This window comes from Anabrus simplex, chromosome 3, assembly GCF_040414725.1.
Source record: "Anabrus simplex isolate iqAnaSimp1 chromosome 3, ASM4041472v1, whole genome shotgun sequence".
Taxonomy (NCBI): domain Eukaryota; kingdom Metazoa; phylum Arthropoda; class Insecta; order Orthoptera; family Tettigoniidae; genus Anabrus; species Anabrus simplex.
This window is the reverse complement of record NC_090267.1, coordinates 157,858,115-157,875,842: the sequence shown is the minus strand read 5'-3', so window position 1 is coordinate 157,875,842 and position 17,728 is coordinate 157,858,115. Positions and strand designations below refer to the sequence as shown.

The window sequence follows — 17,728 nt, the reverse complement described above, 5'->3', positions numbered from 1 at the left end:
ATAAAACACACTCCTGATGACACAAAAATTGACTCAGATTATTTCTATAGCTTATTCCTTATGATTTTACACTTTCCGACCTGTGGAAATCCGTCAACTAACAGAACTGATTACTTTATAGCGATGTCTTCTTCCTGCAGATATCCATGTTGGTCAACCTGGGATTTTAATTCCGCGCGATTCAAACTCCATTTTGGCCACATCCACGCGTTGTAATTGGCTGAACGTTCCTCTTGACCAACGTCTTCCACACGTGCCGAGATGTGCTAACTTCTGGTGACGCTAAAGCTTTCCCACGGTCCCGGGGAAGCATCGCGCAATATTCAGCGACTTTATATCCTTATGGACTTCCAGTCTCAACTCTCCTGCAATCCATTACTTTTACAATGCCTGACTGAAATTTATTTCAATACAATTATTTAATATGGCAAATATAAATCTGGTTGTCTCTTATGGGCCGTCAGGATACGGTTCAGTATGTATCCTAATAAAATGAATTCAACTTCTTCTCACCTTCTTTCCACACTTCCGTTCCCCCTTAAGTGGACTTCCGAAAACAAAAAATACGTGTTTCTTTATTTTTAAAGGGGATTCGAAGTTCCAACTTCCAAGACTGTAACATCTTCAGTTTTTGAGATATAACTATCCTCATAAACAGAATTCAACTCCTTCTTTACTTATTTTCACCCTCTTCCCCCTTAAGTCCATTTTCCGAAAAAATGTGTTCCTTTATTTTTAAAGGAGATTCCAAATACCAATATTCATACATCTAATTCAAATAATTTTTCGATTCCTTCCCTGCCTTAGTGGAACTTGCGAAAAAAAAGACGTGTTTCTTTATTTTTGAAGGAGATTTTAAATATCAATTTCAACGTCTGCAATATCTGTAGTTTTTAAGATATAGGATATAAAGATATAAGTAGCCTATCCTCATACAAATAATTCAACTAATTTTCCAATTCTTTCAGCCCCCTTACTAGATTTTTCGAAGACAAAAGAAAATGTGTTCGTTATTTTTATGAGAGATTCCACATACTCATGTTCACGTCTATAACCCTCAGTTTTTAAGATACAAGTATCCCCATAAGAAGAATTCAATTTTCTCCACTTCCTTTCAACCTCTCCCTTAAATGAATTTTCCGAAAACCAAAAAATGTTCTTTATTTATAAAGGAGCTTCCAAATACCAATAATCACGACTGTAACATCCTCAGATATGTATCCTTACATAAAAGAGTTCAACCTCCCTTTACACCACCCGCCCTCCAAAGTTGAATTTCCCTTCAAAATGTGTGTTTCTTTTTTTCAAAGAAGATTACAAGGACCAATTTTCACATTTTGAGCTTTTTTTAGATATAAGCATCCCCATACAAATAATTCAACTGATTTTTCAATAAATTCTATTACCTCCCTTAAGTGTACTTTCCAAAAAACAAAGAATACGTTTCATTATTTTGAAGGAGATTCCAAATATCAGTTTCCACGTCCATGATATCTGTAGTTTTTGACATATAGGCCTAAGTATCCTCATACAAAGAATTCAAGTAATTTTTCCATTACTTAAACCCCTCCTCCTTTATTTGTATTTTCCGAAAACAAAAGATACGCATCTCTTTATTTTTAGAGGAGACTCGATAAACCAATTTTATCGCCTGTAATATCTTCAGTTTTTGAGATACCAGTATCGTAATAAAAATAATTCAACCCGCTTTTCAGCCTTTTTACCCCTTCTCCTTAAGCATTTTCCGGAAATTAATGTTTATTTTTAAAAGGAAATTTAAAACGAATTTTCATGACTGTAACATGTCACGTTCTTTGAGATATAATGTAGGTATGCTCATTTTAAAATTCACTTTTTTTAGTTCCCCTTAAGTGGATTTCTCAAAAACAATATATCTACTGTACGTTTCTTTACTTTTACATGAGATTCGAATTACCATTTTCACATCTGTAACATATTAATTTCTGAGGTATAGTGTAGATATAGTCTTTTTTAAACTCAACCATTTTCAGGGATGCCGATAGTGATTTGGCACTCCTGTTCACGCCCATTATTGGATTTTCTAAAAACCAAAAATGTGTGTTTCTTTATTTTTAAATTCCAAATACCAATTTTCATGTCTGTAATATCTTCAGTTTTTGAGATATTCGTATCCTCATAAAAGGTATTCAACCCCTTTTTCACCTGTTTTCACCCCTCTAAAAGAGATATTCCGAAAAAAATAATACATGTTTCATTATTTTCAAAGGAGATTCCAAATATAAATTTTTACGTCTGTAAACTTTTAAGGTTTTGTGATATAGATAATAATCATTTAAACAATTCATCCCCCTTTTCATCCCCTTAGCGACAGAATATCCAAAAATCCTACCTTAGTGAGCACCTACACTGTAATATAAATATATCCCCAAAATTTCATTTTTGTCCAGTCATTTTTGCTCGGCGATGATGAGTCAGTCAGTCAGTCAGTCAGTCAGTCAGTCAGTCAGTCAGTCAGTCAGTCAGTCAGGACTTGTTATTTTATATACCGGTGTATATATAGATAAGATGATCTGTATCGGATCTATGTCCAGTTCACAAGTAGTCAAAAAGAACGGAAATGCGGACATAATTCAGTGTTATTATTGTCATAATTAAAGTATTGCGAGATCATTGGTACAATGTCTACCTCCGTAGTGTAACGGTTAGCGCTATTATTCGCTGTCCACCGACTTCCGGTTTCGGTTCCTCGTAACGCCAGAAGTTTTAGATTGTCAGGAGGACTGGTGTGTGTGATTATAAAGGTACATACAGCCCACGTTTATTGGGGCTATGACACCTTGGGACGTGAGTAAGATTACTTACTGGAGCAGTTAGTTGGTAGCAAACCGCTAAATACTGTGTAGCTGAACAAATTATCTACCTATTAGTACACAGAAGCCCATTAACTTCATATTTCGTCATGCAATCTATGACCAAGATATCATTTTGGCTTGAAATATAAGTTCGTTCGCCTTGCAGCTGTGGTGGGTAGGCATTCGCGCAGAGGTTCTGTAATTGTCGACGCCTTGTCCTGCGATATAACTTCCCTTTGAGCAAGAAAGGTTGTACAATGCACACTTTGACAATAAGTTTCTATTATGTTAGGAAAATGTGAAACAACATTTTGGGTGATTTGTAGCGAATACTATCATATATAATCCATGGCACGTATACTCTTTCTCCCCTGTAAATACTGAAGGTAGTGAGTTTTAGTGTTTTTCTAACTGTTGGGCTCGATTTAGAGTCGCTAGCCACACAGTTTAGGGTTCCTACTTGCCGATATGACCGTTTACAGTTACAGTTAATTTGGCACGTTGCCACTCTACAGTTTTTTTTTTTTTTTTTTTTGCTAGGGGGCTTTACGTCGCACCGACACAGATAGGTCTTATGGCGACGATGGGATAGGAAGGGCCTAGGAGTTGGAAGGAAGCGGCCGTGGCCTTAATTAAGGTACAGCCCCAGCATTTCCCTGGTGTGAAAATGGGAAACCACGGAAAACCATCTTCAGGGCTGCCGATAGTGGGATTCGAACCTACTATCTCCCGGATGCAAGCTCACAGCCGCGCGCCTCTACGCGCACGGCCAACTCGCCCGGTACTCTATAGTTATGGTTTATTTCGTGATCTGCGAGAATTACGTATTGTCACTGCCGTATTGTTAAAATCACTAGTGCTGCATTCGCGGGCATAATTAAAGCATATTTTCTTTTCCTGTGGGATTGTAAATGTATTTGAGTAATGTAAGGTAAGAAGAATTGTGACATAATAGTGCATTTAACAACGTAGCTCGTGTGAAATAACGCGTGCAACATTTTATTAATTAGTGTCTTATTTCGTCCAATAATAATTACGTATAGGATGTCTAAGATGCAACAGAAAATCTGCAAGAACTCCTCCGAAAAGGAAAACAACATTAGCTCTCCTATAAAGATCAGTTCAGTTTGTAACGGTTCAAATCCCGTTACAAGATGATATCTGTATTTTTATTATTGTATGATTTTATCTGTATTTTATTATTATTATTATTATTATTATTATTATTATTATTATTATTATGCCAGTATTATTATTATTTTATCTGTGATATTGTTACTATTATTGTAATTATCCGTTTTATTCAATTCGATTTTGCAATTGCCTGTTGCTTGCAAGATTGTACTTAGATGTATACATATATACGTATGTGTAGAATAACACTCAATACCTGTACAGTGAGAATTGTTGTATATATCAGAGATTGGAAGTGACGTTGTTATATTGCTATACCACTGGCGATTCTGCCAAGTCATCGCCACTCTATGGCTACGGCATCGTATTTATTTAGATATGCGTTCAGAGAGTCGGCCGCCTCCGGGCTATTTCACCACTGCGTGTAATATCTGTCGCGTAGGTGGGAGTATGTCATTGTTATTTCTGGAGATTACGTAGCGGTGTCAACCAACGTCTATATAAGGTGGGCGCATATTGTAGCGTCAGTCATTAGTTATACGGATGCAGTACAGTGAAGAAGTCTACTAGATCAAGAGGCCTTAGTTGGTCAGTCAACCAGTGTGAACGAGAGATGGTGAAGACTCAGTGAGCCATTAATTATTGGTCATTGAGAGAGTGAGACCAAATGGTTGGTCCGTCACTTAGTGGAAGACACGGACGCAAGGGCTTACCATGAAGTCAGAGAGGGCAACCCAGGACCTACCAAGAGGTAATACCATATTGACTTACAAAGAAGTCAGATGAGATGGAGAAGAAGCAGTCACAAGGATGTATCACCAAGTTAGGCGTGACACGTCTACAGTAAACACCAGATCAAAGGAATACGTCGTAATTACACTAAAAGTGTTGAAGGTACAGTCAAGTGAATCAGTGAGGGAAATATTTCGTATAAATTGTTAAATGTCCGGTCAAGAAGAATTCAAATTCATGTCTAGTTTCTTTCAGTTGCAATGTCATAATTTCATATTCTCATCTGTTTTATCGCAACAAGACTCACTATTTTTTGATATGTTATTTAAAGAATATATATTGTTCTATCAAACGAATTCATAGTTTCATTTCATTGACAGTAATATATCTTAACCTCAAAATTAATGGGGAAACCGAACGCCAATCTCCTTTTCCCAGAACTTATATGGTATGTTGTCAAAAGTAAGCTTATTACCCCACACTCTAGAGATAGTCAAGAGTCTCCTTCTATTATTGCTGTACTGAGTGGCAGCTGGCGCCCTTCAAATAACGTATGTGTAAGTAAGCAGGTAACAAGTAAGTGTGAGTACAAGGTCCAACAAGTGTGTATTTTATTTAATGAATGTTAATTTTCATAATTTTCATGTTAAATGCAGATATTCAGATTTCCCATTTTAAATGCAGATTTATATATATAATATATAATATTTGTAAAAGTTAGTCAGACAGTAAGGAAGTTCTCAATGTGGCGCCCAACGTGGGGCACGAATAAATTCAGAATTTGGTCTGAATGACAGCATATCATAGGTTTATTTTGGGAGGAGTATGCAAATTTAAGCCAACGGAATTATTACCGGTAAATGTTAGGAGTGTATCTTTGTGATATATATTTGTATTTTGGGTATATGTCAAGGGATTTGAAGAGGGAAATTAATTTGAGATCGCGTACTATCACTAGTGAACCAAAGATGGACAAGGAAGACAATAACAAGTCATGTGACGACGAGGTCATTGTTTCTGCGGACATCCAAGGTGAAATTCAGAGTAGGGAACAGGTGAATACGATGGAAGCTTCTGAGATAATTCAGGAAAGTGCAGAAATTGAGAAGCACACTGAAGCTCAAAAGGAAATCGCGGGGGGAATGAACCAAGAGCTTTTGAATTTGTGGATGGCCAAAATGACCGAGTTTAGCGAAAATCTAAGCAAACAGATAAGTAGTAGAATGGATGAAAAGATTGATACTAGTAATGAAAATAATAAGAAACAGTTGGAAGAATTAATGCTATTAGTTGCGAAAATAATAAACAGACGGAAGAAGTGATTGGTATCTGTAGTAAGATGGAGAAAAAGATTGAGACTATTAATGAAAATTGTAATAAACGGATTAACGCCATAAGTAGTAAAATGGAAGAAATGATTGTTAGTATTAACGGAAATTTTAATTTGATCAATGATAAAATAGATGGGTTAAGTGAATCACTAAATTGTAAAATAGATACTAAGATAGTAGAGGTAACTAATGAAATATCTAATTTAGAAAATAAGTTAAATAAAGAGTGTGTTGACCTTAGAGGAGAAATGGAGTCGAGTCAGAGCGATCTTCATACTCAAATTGAGCATGTCAAAGGAACTTGCAAAGAGAATATCAAAGAGTTAAGATTTCTAGTAATCGGGAAGAAATTCACGAGATTGTAGACAAAAGAATAGACAAGATTCATAATGCAGTGGGGCAAGATATGAGGGAATGTGTCAGTAAGGTAGAAACGTTTGAAAAAGAGCTGGGGCAGGTCAGAGAACTAAAGAATAAACAAGAAACTTTGTCGCAGAAGGTTACAGAGAAAGAGGAAAAATTACAGGAAGAATTAAGAATAATGAAAGAGAATGGGGAGAGAGTGGCGGAAGAAAAAGTTTTGAATTGCCAGAGGGTACTACGGCAAGAAATGAGAGAAGGTCAGATTACAAGAGAAATAGTAGTAACGAGTGGTTTATACAATAGGGACCAAGATTTGCCTAAGTTTACTGCAAAACAATTTAATCCTATGGAATTTGTAACATTAGTTGAGAAAAGATTTGCAAATAAGTTGAGGGATAATATTATCGAATGGGAATACGTGTTAGAGATCTTGTCTAATTCATTCATCGGTGAAAGTAAAACCTGGTTTCAAGTGTACCGTAATGATATGTCTAATTTAGGAGAATTTAAAGAGAAGTTCGTTGACAAGTTTTGGGATGAGAATATACAAGATCGTGAGAGAGAACGGATTATGCTTGGTAAATATAGACAACAGGAGGGAGTGTCTATGACAGAATACTTTCTGACACACGTGCTTATATGGAAAAATCTTAATAGTATTGGTTCAGAAGTTGATATCGTAAGGATTATGTTAAAACATTATTCTGATAGGATTAGGGAAGCTGCGTGTATGCAGAAAGTCAGTACTATCAAAGAAATGGAGGTATTGTTAGACAGTTTTGAGGCTCTGAACAGTAGCATAGGGGGTAATCGACCGCAAAGTAGAACTGTAGAGGGAGCGGGAAACAGGTCAGATAATTATCGGAGGAGAGGTAACAATTATGATCAGCCGAGGGCTAATAGAAATTTAAGTAGTGATAGAGGTCAGCAGAATTACCAGAGAGGATCGGAAGATGGGAGGTGTGCAGATGAGAATTATGTGGGGAATTATAGACAGAATAGCTGGAGAGGGAATAATTATGATCAGCCGAGGAATGATAGAAATTTCAATAGTGATAGAGGTCAACAGAATTACCAGAGAGAATCGGAAGATGGGAGGCGTGCAGATGTGAATTATTTGAGGAATTATAGACAGAATAACTGGAGAGGGAATAATTATGATCAGCCGAGGAATGATAGATATTTCAATAGTGATAGAGGTCAACAGAATTACCAGAGAGAATCGGAAGATGGGAGGCGTGCAGATGTGAATTATGTGAGGAATTATAGACAGAATAGCTGGAGAGGGAATAATTATGATCAGCGGACGACTAATAGACATTTCAATAGTGATAGGGTTCAGCAGAGTTACCAGGGGCAATCCGGAGAAGGAAGGCGAGGAAACTTTATAGGCCAAAGTGACCGAAGGCGTGAGGATTTAAGTCATCAGAGGGAGAGTAGTAGGCCAAATACGAATGGTATTCAGGAATAGTCATCGAGCCAGAGTGATTCACAGGGAATCGGGTAGGGTAAGTGGACAGGCTGAAGGTAGAAAATGAACAGGTATTTAGTACAAGTAGTTATGTAGTGAAAGTAGATTTAAGAATAGTGTGATTGTGACCTAAGTAATGTTAAGTGAGATATTTAAGTAATGACGTAGTCGTAGATAATGAAGTAATTAATGGTAGTAGTAAGGTAGACGTAAGAAGTGTTCTGATAAGTGATGGAAATACTTATAATACTGAGGATATAAGTAGTGAAGTAGTAACTCCAATGATGGAAATTGTGATGTGAAGAAGGTACTATTTTATAACAGCTGTTGGGTAAGTCACAGAGAGTGAGTAAATAAGATGATAGTGGTACCAGTCAATTGAAGATAATTGTAAGTTTCAGACATGCCTTGTTGTACCAGAACTTGTGTATTCAGTTGTTTTAGGAGCTGACTTGGTTGCAAATCATGGAAGTAGAATAGACTTTAATTTAGGTAGTGTGTGTTTGTTCTGGGAGTAATCTAGCAAAGAAGTACGTGTTAATTATGATGGTCTGAGGTAAGTGTGTTGGTGACGTGTGTTCTTTGAAATATATGAGAGGTAAGTGAAGTTGTTCCTAGTGAGAGGAAATGTTTTGTTGGGTGTGTTACGTGCCTGTACGACCAGGATCTGAGGGATCGTCGGTATGAGGCAGTGACGTGAGGTGGTTTGAGTGAATTACAGGAGGAGTAATTGTGTTCGATGTTAGGTAAGCATCGAGATGTATTTGGTGGTAAGTGAGGAAGAACACGTATATGAACATAAATTTGTAGTACATGACCATTCATCATTTGTAGGAGGTAAGTACCCCATTCAACTTAAATGTTCTAGTGAAGTCTAAGAACAAATAAACGTTATGCTGGATTACGGAATAATTGAACCATCTTGTAGCTATGGTATTGAACCTTTAATTATTGTTGCCAAGAAGGATGTGATTTATTGGTATATGTAAGTCAATGAGGGCAAAATTGATTCAGTTTGAGTGACAGAGTGCTACTCAGAGTTCCATTTCATCATCTGCAGAGGCGGGAAATATCTTGAAGTTATTCTTTTGTATCAGGGGTATTTCACTATTGTGAACCGTATCGGGAAGTGTGCATATTCCTTAAAAGATCAGGAAGGGGATATTGTCGGTGTTTATAGTATTATATATGTAAAGAAGTACGTCACGTGAGATTTGTTGAGATAATAATAAGATGATTAATTTTTGTAAGAAACTGGCAAAATAAAACTAACATATGTGAATTTGCGTGTGAACCAAGTGTCGTATTGGTATATTGGAAGAATAAGTGCTACATTGTCATGTGTTGTGTGGCAAAAGGCGGAGAACAAGACATTGGACAGTTAACTGCGATAACAATATGCAAGAAAAGTTCTCATATAAGTGAATTTTCACAAAATATTTTGATATGTTGAAAAAAGGAGAAGAATGTTGTATATTGATTGAAAATTATTTGTGTGTGTTAAATTAAGGGCTATGCTCTTGTGTATTGTATGAGAATGGGACACTGGACAGTTATCTGCGATGACAATGTGCGAGAAACATTCTCATACCTTTGATATTTTATAAAATGTATGGATGTTGAAAAAGAAAATTATTGTTGTATACTCATTTAAAGTGTTTATATGTGTCAGTGTTATACATATAATTTTGTTCATAAATTAATCGATTCTTTGTTCTTCGATTTATTTATGAGGGAGGCGAATTGTAACGGTTCAAATCCCGTTACAAGATGATATCTGTATTTTTATTATTGTATGATTTTATCTGTATTTTTATTATTATTATTATTATTATTATTATTATTATTATTATTATTATGTCAGTATTATTATTATTTTATCTGTGATATTGTTACTATTATTGTAATTATACGTTTTATTCAATTCGATTTTGCAATTGCCTGTTGCTTGCAAGATTGTACTTAGATGTATACATATATACGTATGTGTAGAATAACACTCAATACCTGTACAGTGAGAATTGTTGTATATATCAGAGATTGGAAGTGACGTTGTTATATTGCTATACCACTGGCGATTCTGCCAAGTCATCGCCACTCTATGGCTACGGCATCGTATTTATTTAGATATGCGTTCAGAGAGTCGGCCGCCTCCGGGCTATTTAACCACTGCGTGTAATATCTGTCGCGTAGGTGGGAGTATGTCATTGTTATTTCTGGAGATTACGTAGCGGTGTCAACCAACGTCTATATAAGGTGGGCGCATATTGTAGCGTCAGCCATTAGTTATACGGATGCAGTACAGTGAAGAAGTCTACTAGATCAAGAGGCCTTAGTTGGTCAGTCAACCAGTGTGAACGAGAGATGGTGAAGACTCAGTGAGCCATTAATTATTGGTCATTGAGAGAGTGAGACCAAATGGTTGGTCCGTCACTTAGTGGAAGACACGGACGCAAGGGCTTACCATGAAGTCAGAGAGGGCAACCCAGGACCTACCAAGAGGTAATACCATATTGACTTACAAAGAAGTCAGATGAGATGGAGAAGAAGCAGTCACAAGGATGTATCACCAAGTTAGGCGTGACACATCTACAGTAAACACCAGATCAAAGGAATACGTCGTAATTACACTAAAAGTGTTGAAGGTACAGTCAAGTGAATCAGTGAGGGAAATATTTCGTATAAATTGTTAAATGTCCGGTCAAGAAGAATTCAAATTCATGTCTAGTTTCTTTCAGTTGCAATGTCATAATTTCATATTCTCATCTGTTTTATCGCAACAAGACTCACTATTTTTTGATATGTTATTTAAAGAATATATATTGTTCTATCAAACGAATTCATAGTTTCATTTCATTGACAGTAATATATCTTAACCTCAAAATTAATGGGGAAACCGAACGCCAATCTCCTTTTCCCAGAACTTATATGGTATGTTGTCAAAAGTAAGCTTATTACCCCACACTCTAGAGATAGTCAAGAGTCTCCTTCTATTATTGCTGTACTGAGTGGCAGCTGGCGCCCTTCAAATAACGTATGTGTAAGTAAGCAGGTAACAAGTAAGTGTGAGTACAAGGTCCAACAAGTGTGTATTTTATTTAATGAATGTTAATTTTCATAATTTTCATGTTAAATGCAGATATTCAGATTTCCCATTTTAAATGCAGATTTATATATATAATATATAATATTTGTAAAAGTTAGTCAGACAGTAAGGAAGTTCTCAAGTTTAAATGGAAGGAAATTTCGTTATCAACCTAACCTTGTTTTGTCACGACTTCGGCACGGTTTGCAGTCTTAGCCTTTGTGTATTCTTATTGACGTAAGGCATATGTACATGTAATATATTTGCTTGTGGGGTTATTACAGCGTGGTCTCTCTTCAGTCCGACATATACTACCAAATTTCAGGAAGGGAGCTGAATTATTTACACAAAGCAAACACCGAAGAATGCAGTTATAGTAATTCGTATATCAAAATAAAGGCAGATATATATAACATTATATTGAGTGAGGGTGAGAGAGAGAGTGTGTATTTCCTTAACTCCTCATTGAGCTTGAAAAACGACTTAATTATGAATATCGTGATTGATAAATTATTATCATTTTGTTCGGTAAGGGAACCTCCATTATTGATACTTACATTGAGGTTAGTATGTTGATGGTTATGTCTCGTGATTTCAATATGTCACTAGTCAAGTTGGCAGCAGTGGTGAACCATAATAAAAAAGAGAATAGGGTGGCTATATTTGCCTTTTAGTGGCTTACGTGACCATTACTATAAATTCATTCTTAAAGCACTGAAGATAATTATTTTATTGGTATCGTATAGATAAACCTCTGCGTATTAACTAAGCAATTAAATTCAGGATCATAGACCACTTTTCAGGGGAGAAGTTTATCAAGCAGCAAATTTCGACCTAGCACTTCAATGACGCTGGAAGTAAACATCTCGATTTTAGAATTTTAGACATGTGAAACTTGATTTACTTATTCCAAAATAAATGTGTTCTTTACTATAATTTCACCAAATATGTTTAAAGAATTAAAGAAAACAAAACGAAGTAACGTAACACATTTTAAAATAAACTCAATGCAAGTAATGTAAGTTCATAATATCGCAATTAAAATTTGATTCGGAAACGTGGTGAAGTCCACAGAAGCGGAACAACACGTGTCACTTTCAGTCTTTTTATCTGGTATCACCGCATCCAGCCTGTGTAATTAGTGCTCCTAGCCGACATTTTTCATATTTCGCGAAGTTATGCATCTGTTGGCGCAAAGAAGTGACGGAGGTGGAGCATTATTACATGTACTTCGATATTATCAGGCTGATAAAATTACTGTCAGACGGAAAAAATAGCGCAATGATTGCTGACTAGTTTGTATCATATTTCTTATTATTTCATTCTGACGGGTGATAGGCACATCCAGGAAAAGCATCGCATGTTTTATCATCCCGTAACAACGTCCGGATTCCATTTCTATACACAACCTGTGTAAGTTGAAGCATGCACGAACCTAGCCGTTTGTTAATAACCATCAGAGTGCGGCAATAACTCAACTTCACAACGCACTGCACGAACCCAGAAGTTTATACTTGATACTCGGCCGACATGTCCAAGGTCGCACAAAATTTACAGTCAGTCAGTGCCAAGGTCAACATCGAACCGACCTGAACAACTTAAGTACGGTGCTCAAGAAAAGAAAGAATACCTGTTCAACACTTTTGTACTTCATTGAAGAAATACGGAGCTCAAATTTCACTCTGCTCCGACATTAACAATCGATAATATTTGACATTTCTTTAGGAACATTCCACCCGATTTCAACGACACTCTTCCAGTCAACTCAGTTTTGTTCAATTCTGGACTTATATCTAATAAAATTGGTACTAATTTTAATCACAGCAAGACTGAAGAATGACAAATATTTTAAATAAAATTAAGTTTTGATTGCATACTATTATATTTTTTATCTCCTATTACTTTTATTCTCATGTACTACTGTTTTATATGAATATCTTATTTCTTGTACATCAAGCTGAAGATGACATTAACACAGGACGAAAAAGGTCCTTAGATATATTGTTTGGAGAGGGCTTTTAATTTAAGTGGTAACATTTTATTGTATTAAAGAGGTGGACAATATATACGTACATTCTTATTAAGAATTTTTATATATAGATATTGTAGTGTCACATGAAAATAACAGCTGTATTGTTTGGTTTTTTCACACTGGGTCCACTGCCTCCACATCAGACAGCTCCTCAGATAAGTTTACAAGGCTGAAAGAACCCGCTCCGGTCTTCAATTCAGAGCTCAAGTTGGTGAGATAAACCGTGAATCAGTCTGGTAATATGTTAACCTTGTATCTATAGATTTATAGGCACATAAAATAACTTCTGAAAGACAATATTCCAGCACTGTAAAAGTAGTAGAGCGTAAAACTAATAACCGCGGCCCGGATGTTGACGACGTAAAGAATGTTAAAAATGCATTTAAAATGTTTAATATGACTTTCTTAAATGGCCTAAAAATTAAGAAAATACAATATAAAATGTAAAAAAAGTTTAAAAATTAATATTTAAAATCCTTCAAAGAATAATTGGTTGGACATAAACGTACCAAGTACATAATATAGGCTTTTGGAGGCTGCTCGAAGACAAAGAATACAAAATACAATGAATATTGGTTGGAAAGGAACTCAGAATAATAAAAGATGATTTGTAAATTAAAGTCTGAAAACATGAAAGAAATTATAAGAAAAACTTGAGAAATGAATTTCTACACAATATAAGTATGATTCAGAAACAAAGACTCGAAAGAACAAGAATAAGATTGCTTAATATTATACTGCAATATTTTATTTCAATATTTGTATAACAACTAGTTAAAGACTTCACACATTTCATAAAATTATGTGGTAATATGACAAAAAGGACAAAATGACCTAAAGAGAAATGTTCTCCAAAATATGACCGAACAATTCTAAAAATAAAATAAAATGCTCTTAAAGTATAAATAAACCATAACAGTTTAAAATGCAAATAATGCAATATAAAAATAATATATATTTTAATCGATGTCCCATGAACACAGTTGAAGCTGCTTGCACCTGTGACCACTCAATAAAATGATGCCATTTTAACAATATCCGGACCCTACGAATAACATTATTTTTATTTTTAATTCAAATTATTTTCATTATAATTAAACAATTCTGTGCTCTAGTTTTATTATAGGATTTTCAGGATTAATTGAATACAAACTTAGGAGAGTTTATGTTTCTTATTATGAACATTCATTTTTTTTATTGAAGCAGCACTGGTTTTATTCCAAAATTAATTGACAATTATTTCGTGGTATACTTTTAAATATTATGCTTGGCCTGGATTATTTTTAAGTCAAAACTGTATTGTATTAAGGCAAATGGCCTGTAGATATCGGAGTATCACGTGGTCAACGTGACGACCTCAGCTATATTGCTTCACTTCTGCGACGGCTCTGCTGCCACTCATATCAGATACCTCCTCAACTTCTCTCACAAGGCTAAGTGCAATCAGGAATTAAATTCCTTCAACTGGCCTGGAATCGAACGTGGAGCCTCCAGATAATGGTACACTACGGTGCTGACCTAAAGACGTACAGTGTCCAATTATGTTCTTCACCTCGATTACGTTCTGTTCACAGTGCTGCTGTCTGTGGGAGTCAAGGAGTCGTCCTTCCTCAATAATATTTTCACCACCGTCAACATGATTACTATTCTCATCGTGGTCATCGCTGGATCTATTAAAGGTGAGATATTGAAGGTTAAGGACTTTAAATTTACTATGACGCGTGAAATGTGAATAACCCATTTCTCCTTCTTCATTTTCTTCTTCCGCCATTCCCCCCTCACCTAACTGGGGTTGTAGGTGAAAACGGAGTCGTACATGTAGACTTGATTACACGACTAGAAAGCCCTTCCTGACGTTATCCCTATGCAGGGAAAACAAAACGTTCTAGAGCTGTCATTATGTGCATGATCTTTTAGTTCTCCCCAATGTCACGCGCTTTTCCACCACTTCACTTGGTCTCCTGTACCGTGCAACTGCAAGGAGATACACAAATAAACGCCTATCCTTGTCTTTGACTTCTCTCCTCACCTAAACACGACGTTAGGGCTCCTATATTTCCTAACCATGGAAAGTTATGTAGCAAAGTCTATCTATCGACTCTTTAATGCCTCAGAGTGCATTTCCCCTCGTGGTGAATAGAATAGAATAGCATAGAATAGAATAGGTACTAGAAAGGATAATCATGAGAAAAATCTTTGGCTCTGTGAAAACAACAGAAGTATGGAAATTAAGATCTAATAATGAAATATACAGGAATATAGAAAACATAACAGAAACCATAAGAAAAAGGAGATTGCAATTTTTTGAACCTATTTACAGAATGGATGATTCCAGATTAATAAAAATGATTTTCAAGAGCCTTTGGGACAAAAAGAAAACCACTAGCTGGATTAAAGATGTAAAGGAAGATTTAGAAAGAAATAATGTAAGATAAGAAGCTATGGACAGAGAGATTTTAGAAAGAGGGTAGTAAGTATGGAAGGATTCCAAGGAAGATTGAACAAGAAACCTGGTGCAAAGTGATCTGAGGACAGAAAGAAACATCATAGTGGAAAGATGAAAGAATATTGGAAGGAAAGGAAGAGAAAACAACAAAGTATGAAAAATTGAATTGAAATTAACACGTGGTCCTTAGTGTGTCCCGTCGTAAACAAGAATAGACTAGAATAGAATAGAATACTCCTATCCCCTAGTTCAGGATTGCCTGGAACTGAGGAGAGAGTAATCATTAATTGCAATTATTTACAACTAATCTCTAAATTGTCGGTTTTTGAAATTAATATTTATTTTTTCCTAGACATTAACAGTGTTTTATTGTTTAGGGCAACATTTATCTTACCCTTATTATTAATTAGTCGGAGTATTTATTTTGTTACGAGTCGGTACAGAATTCTCCTTAGTTTACAATAGACATTTTGAATTAACTGAGTGACTGTACGAATGAATGAATGGATGGATGGATGACTGAATACCTGGATGAGTTGCTCATGCATGCATGAATGAATAAACACTCCTCTCTTCCGGTCACGGATAGCCACCAACCGGGTAGGGAGCACTTAGAGTTTAATGAGTGATTGGATAGTTGGATGAATGCTATCAGCCTACATCTACGGAGTCCCAGCAGATAAGGTGAGAACATTCCAGTGTGGATGGATAAATGATGAATGAGTGCATGAGTGAATAAATGACTGAGATGAATTTAAAAGTCTGTCTCCCTGTCACGGATAACGACCAACGGGAAAGAAAGTCCTTATTACTGGATGAATGACTGGGCGAAAGGATGAATGGATGGATGCACCGATGAATTAATGCCCTCAGCCTACATCTCTGGAACCCCAGCCTATAAAGTTAGATCATACCGGTGTGGGTGGATAAGTGGATGTATGAATGAACCGAATTCGTGCATGCATGAGAAAAAAAGAGTCCCTTTCCCAGTCAACCTTTGACGCCGCCTAAAATGAGTGAAGCAAAACGTGTGAAGAACTCTTGTATTTGAACGGCATCACTCAAGATAATGTCACTAACCCTCGCCCACTTCTTGTGTCGACCTGGTCCTGCTGAATCACTTCGCCTGCGGACTGCGCCCTAGCCTTCATCCTATTCATTTTACCCCTTGACAATGAACCATATTGACGGGACAATAACAGCAATAGTCCGGCCTGTCACACGAGTCTGTCGCCGATCCACAGTATTGATGATTCAATACCGAACTACAGGACGGTAGTTTCAGTAAAATACAGAAGTGGTTTAAACATTGCCTTCTCCCATGCAGTGTTTCTTGCTGTTATTACCCATGTGATCATCCGCCTCATAGAACTTCTCATACCGCTACTGCCCAGTATAAGATCCTCAGTTGCCGCTAAAATGGCATGGAGAACAGACGCTATTTGATGGGTTCAGGAGATATTTTTCCCACCCACGATACCACCACCCCATCTAAAGGGACTCGTCCACCCGAAGCCAATTTTCTCTTTAGGGAGTCGAGTTATTAACGGCCGCTCGACAATCGGCTGTGAGTTCCTGGCAGCACGGTCCGCTTCGTTACCGTAGCAGAAAGTCCTTACCAGACTGCCACGGAGATGGATTCTAAGTTATAATAATAAAAATCATCGGTGGTAAATCGCTACCGTGTCATTCCTTGCCTACACGTTCCCACTGGTTGTTAACGAGCAGCAACGACGAAGACAGAGGAGATGCCGAAGTAGGACAATAAGATGGTGAGACGTGAGGGATGTTCCCTAGGGTGTTCCTTACGTACAATTAACTCTGGAACATATTGGTGAAGAGGATCCGAAAAAATAGGATGGAAATACACCCGTAGGCTTGTGACCATGGATTGGACTCACTACGTCTGATCCACTGAAGCAGCTATCATAAGGGATCCGCAAGCAGAAGCTATCTTCTAAGACTATTTATGATAATTTAACAGCTAGCTACGTTCTGACATAATGAAACATTGGTGTTCTCTGTACCTTTCAACTATTCTGTATTAAACTGACGAATTTTCTTTTAGTTAGCTTCTTTTTAAAAAAGGAAGAGAGTAGACATGACACCACCTGTGCTCCTTGTCTAAATTTCTGAAGTCGTCTGCTCGGGGGCATCAAATAGCATCAACGAAGATTACGGTTATTGGAATGGGAAGCATGTACTGGTTTTATACCTTATATTATGTTTATCTTGATCTCAGCTCAGTTATAAAGAAAAGCACGAGGTATAAATCGAGCCGATTAGCTAATACTCTTTGT

The 17,728-nt window shown here is 36.5% G+C and overlaps 1 protein-coding gene across 5 annotated transcripts in view; it reads left to right on the top strand.

The window, feature by feature from the left end:
- The window catches only part of LOC136867134 (cationic amino acid transporter 2), a 289,680-nt gene that overhangs the window by 131,655 nt on the left and 140,297 nt on the right, over positions 1-17,728 (top strand). For all 5 annotated transcript variants that reach the window (XM_068227031.1, XM_068227028.1, XM_068227029.1 and 2 more), the window contains exon 5: positions 14,557-14,661. In XM_068227031.1, coding sequence (XP_068083132.1) covers positions 14,557-14,661 — 105 coding nt within the window. The remainder of the gene's footprint in view (positions 1-14,556; positions 14,662-17,728) is intronic.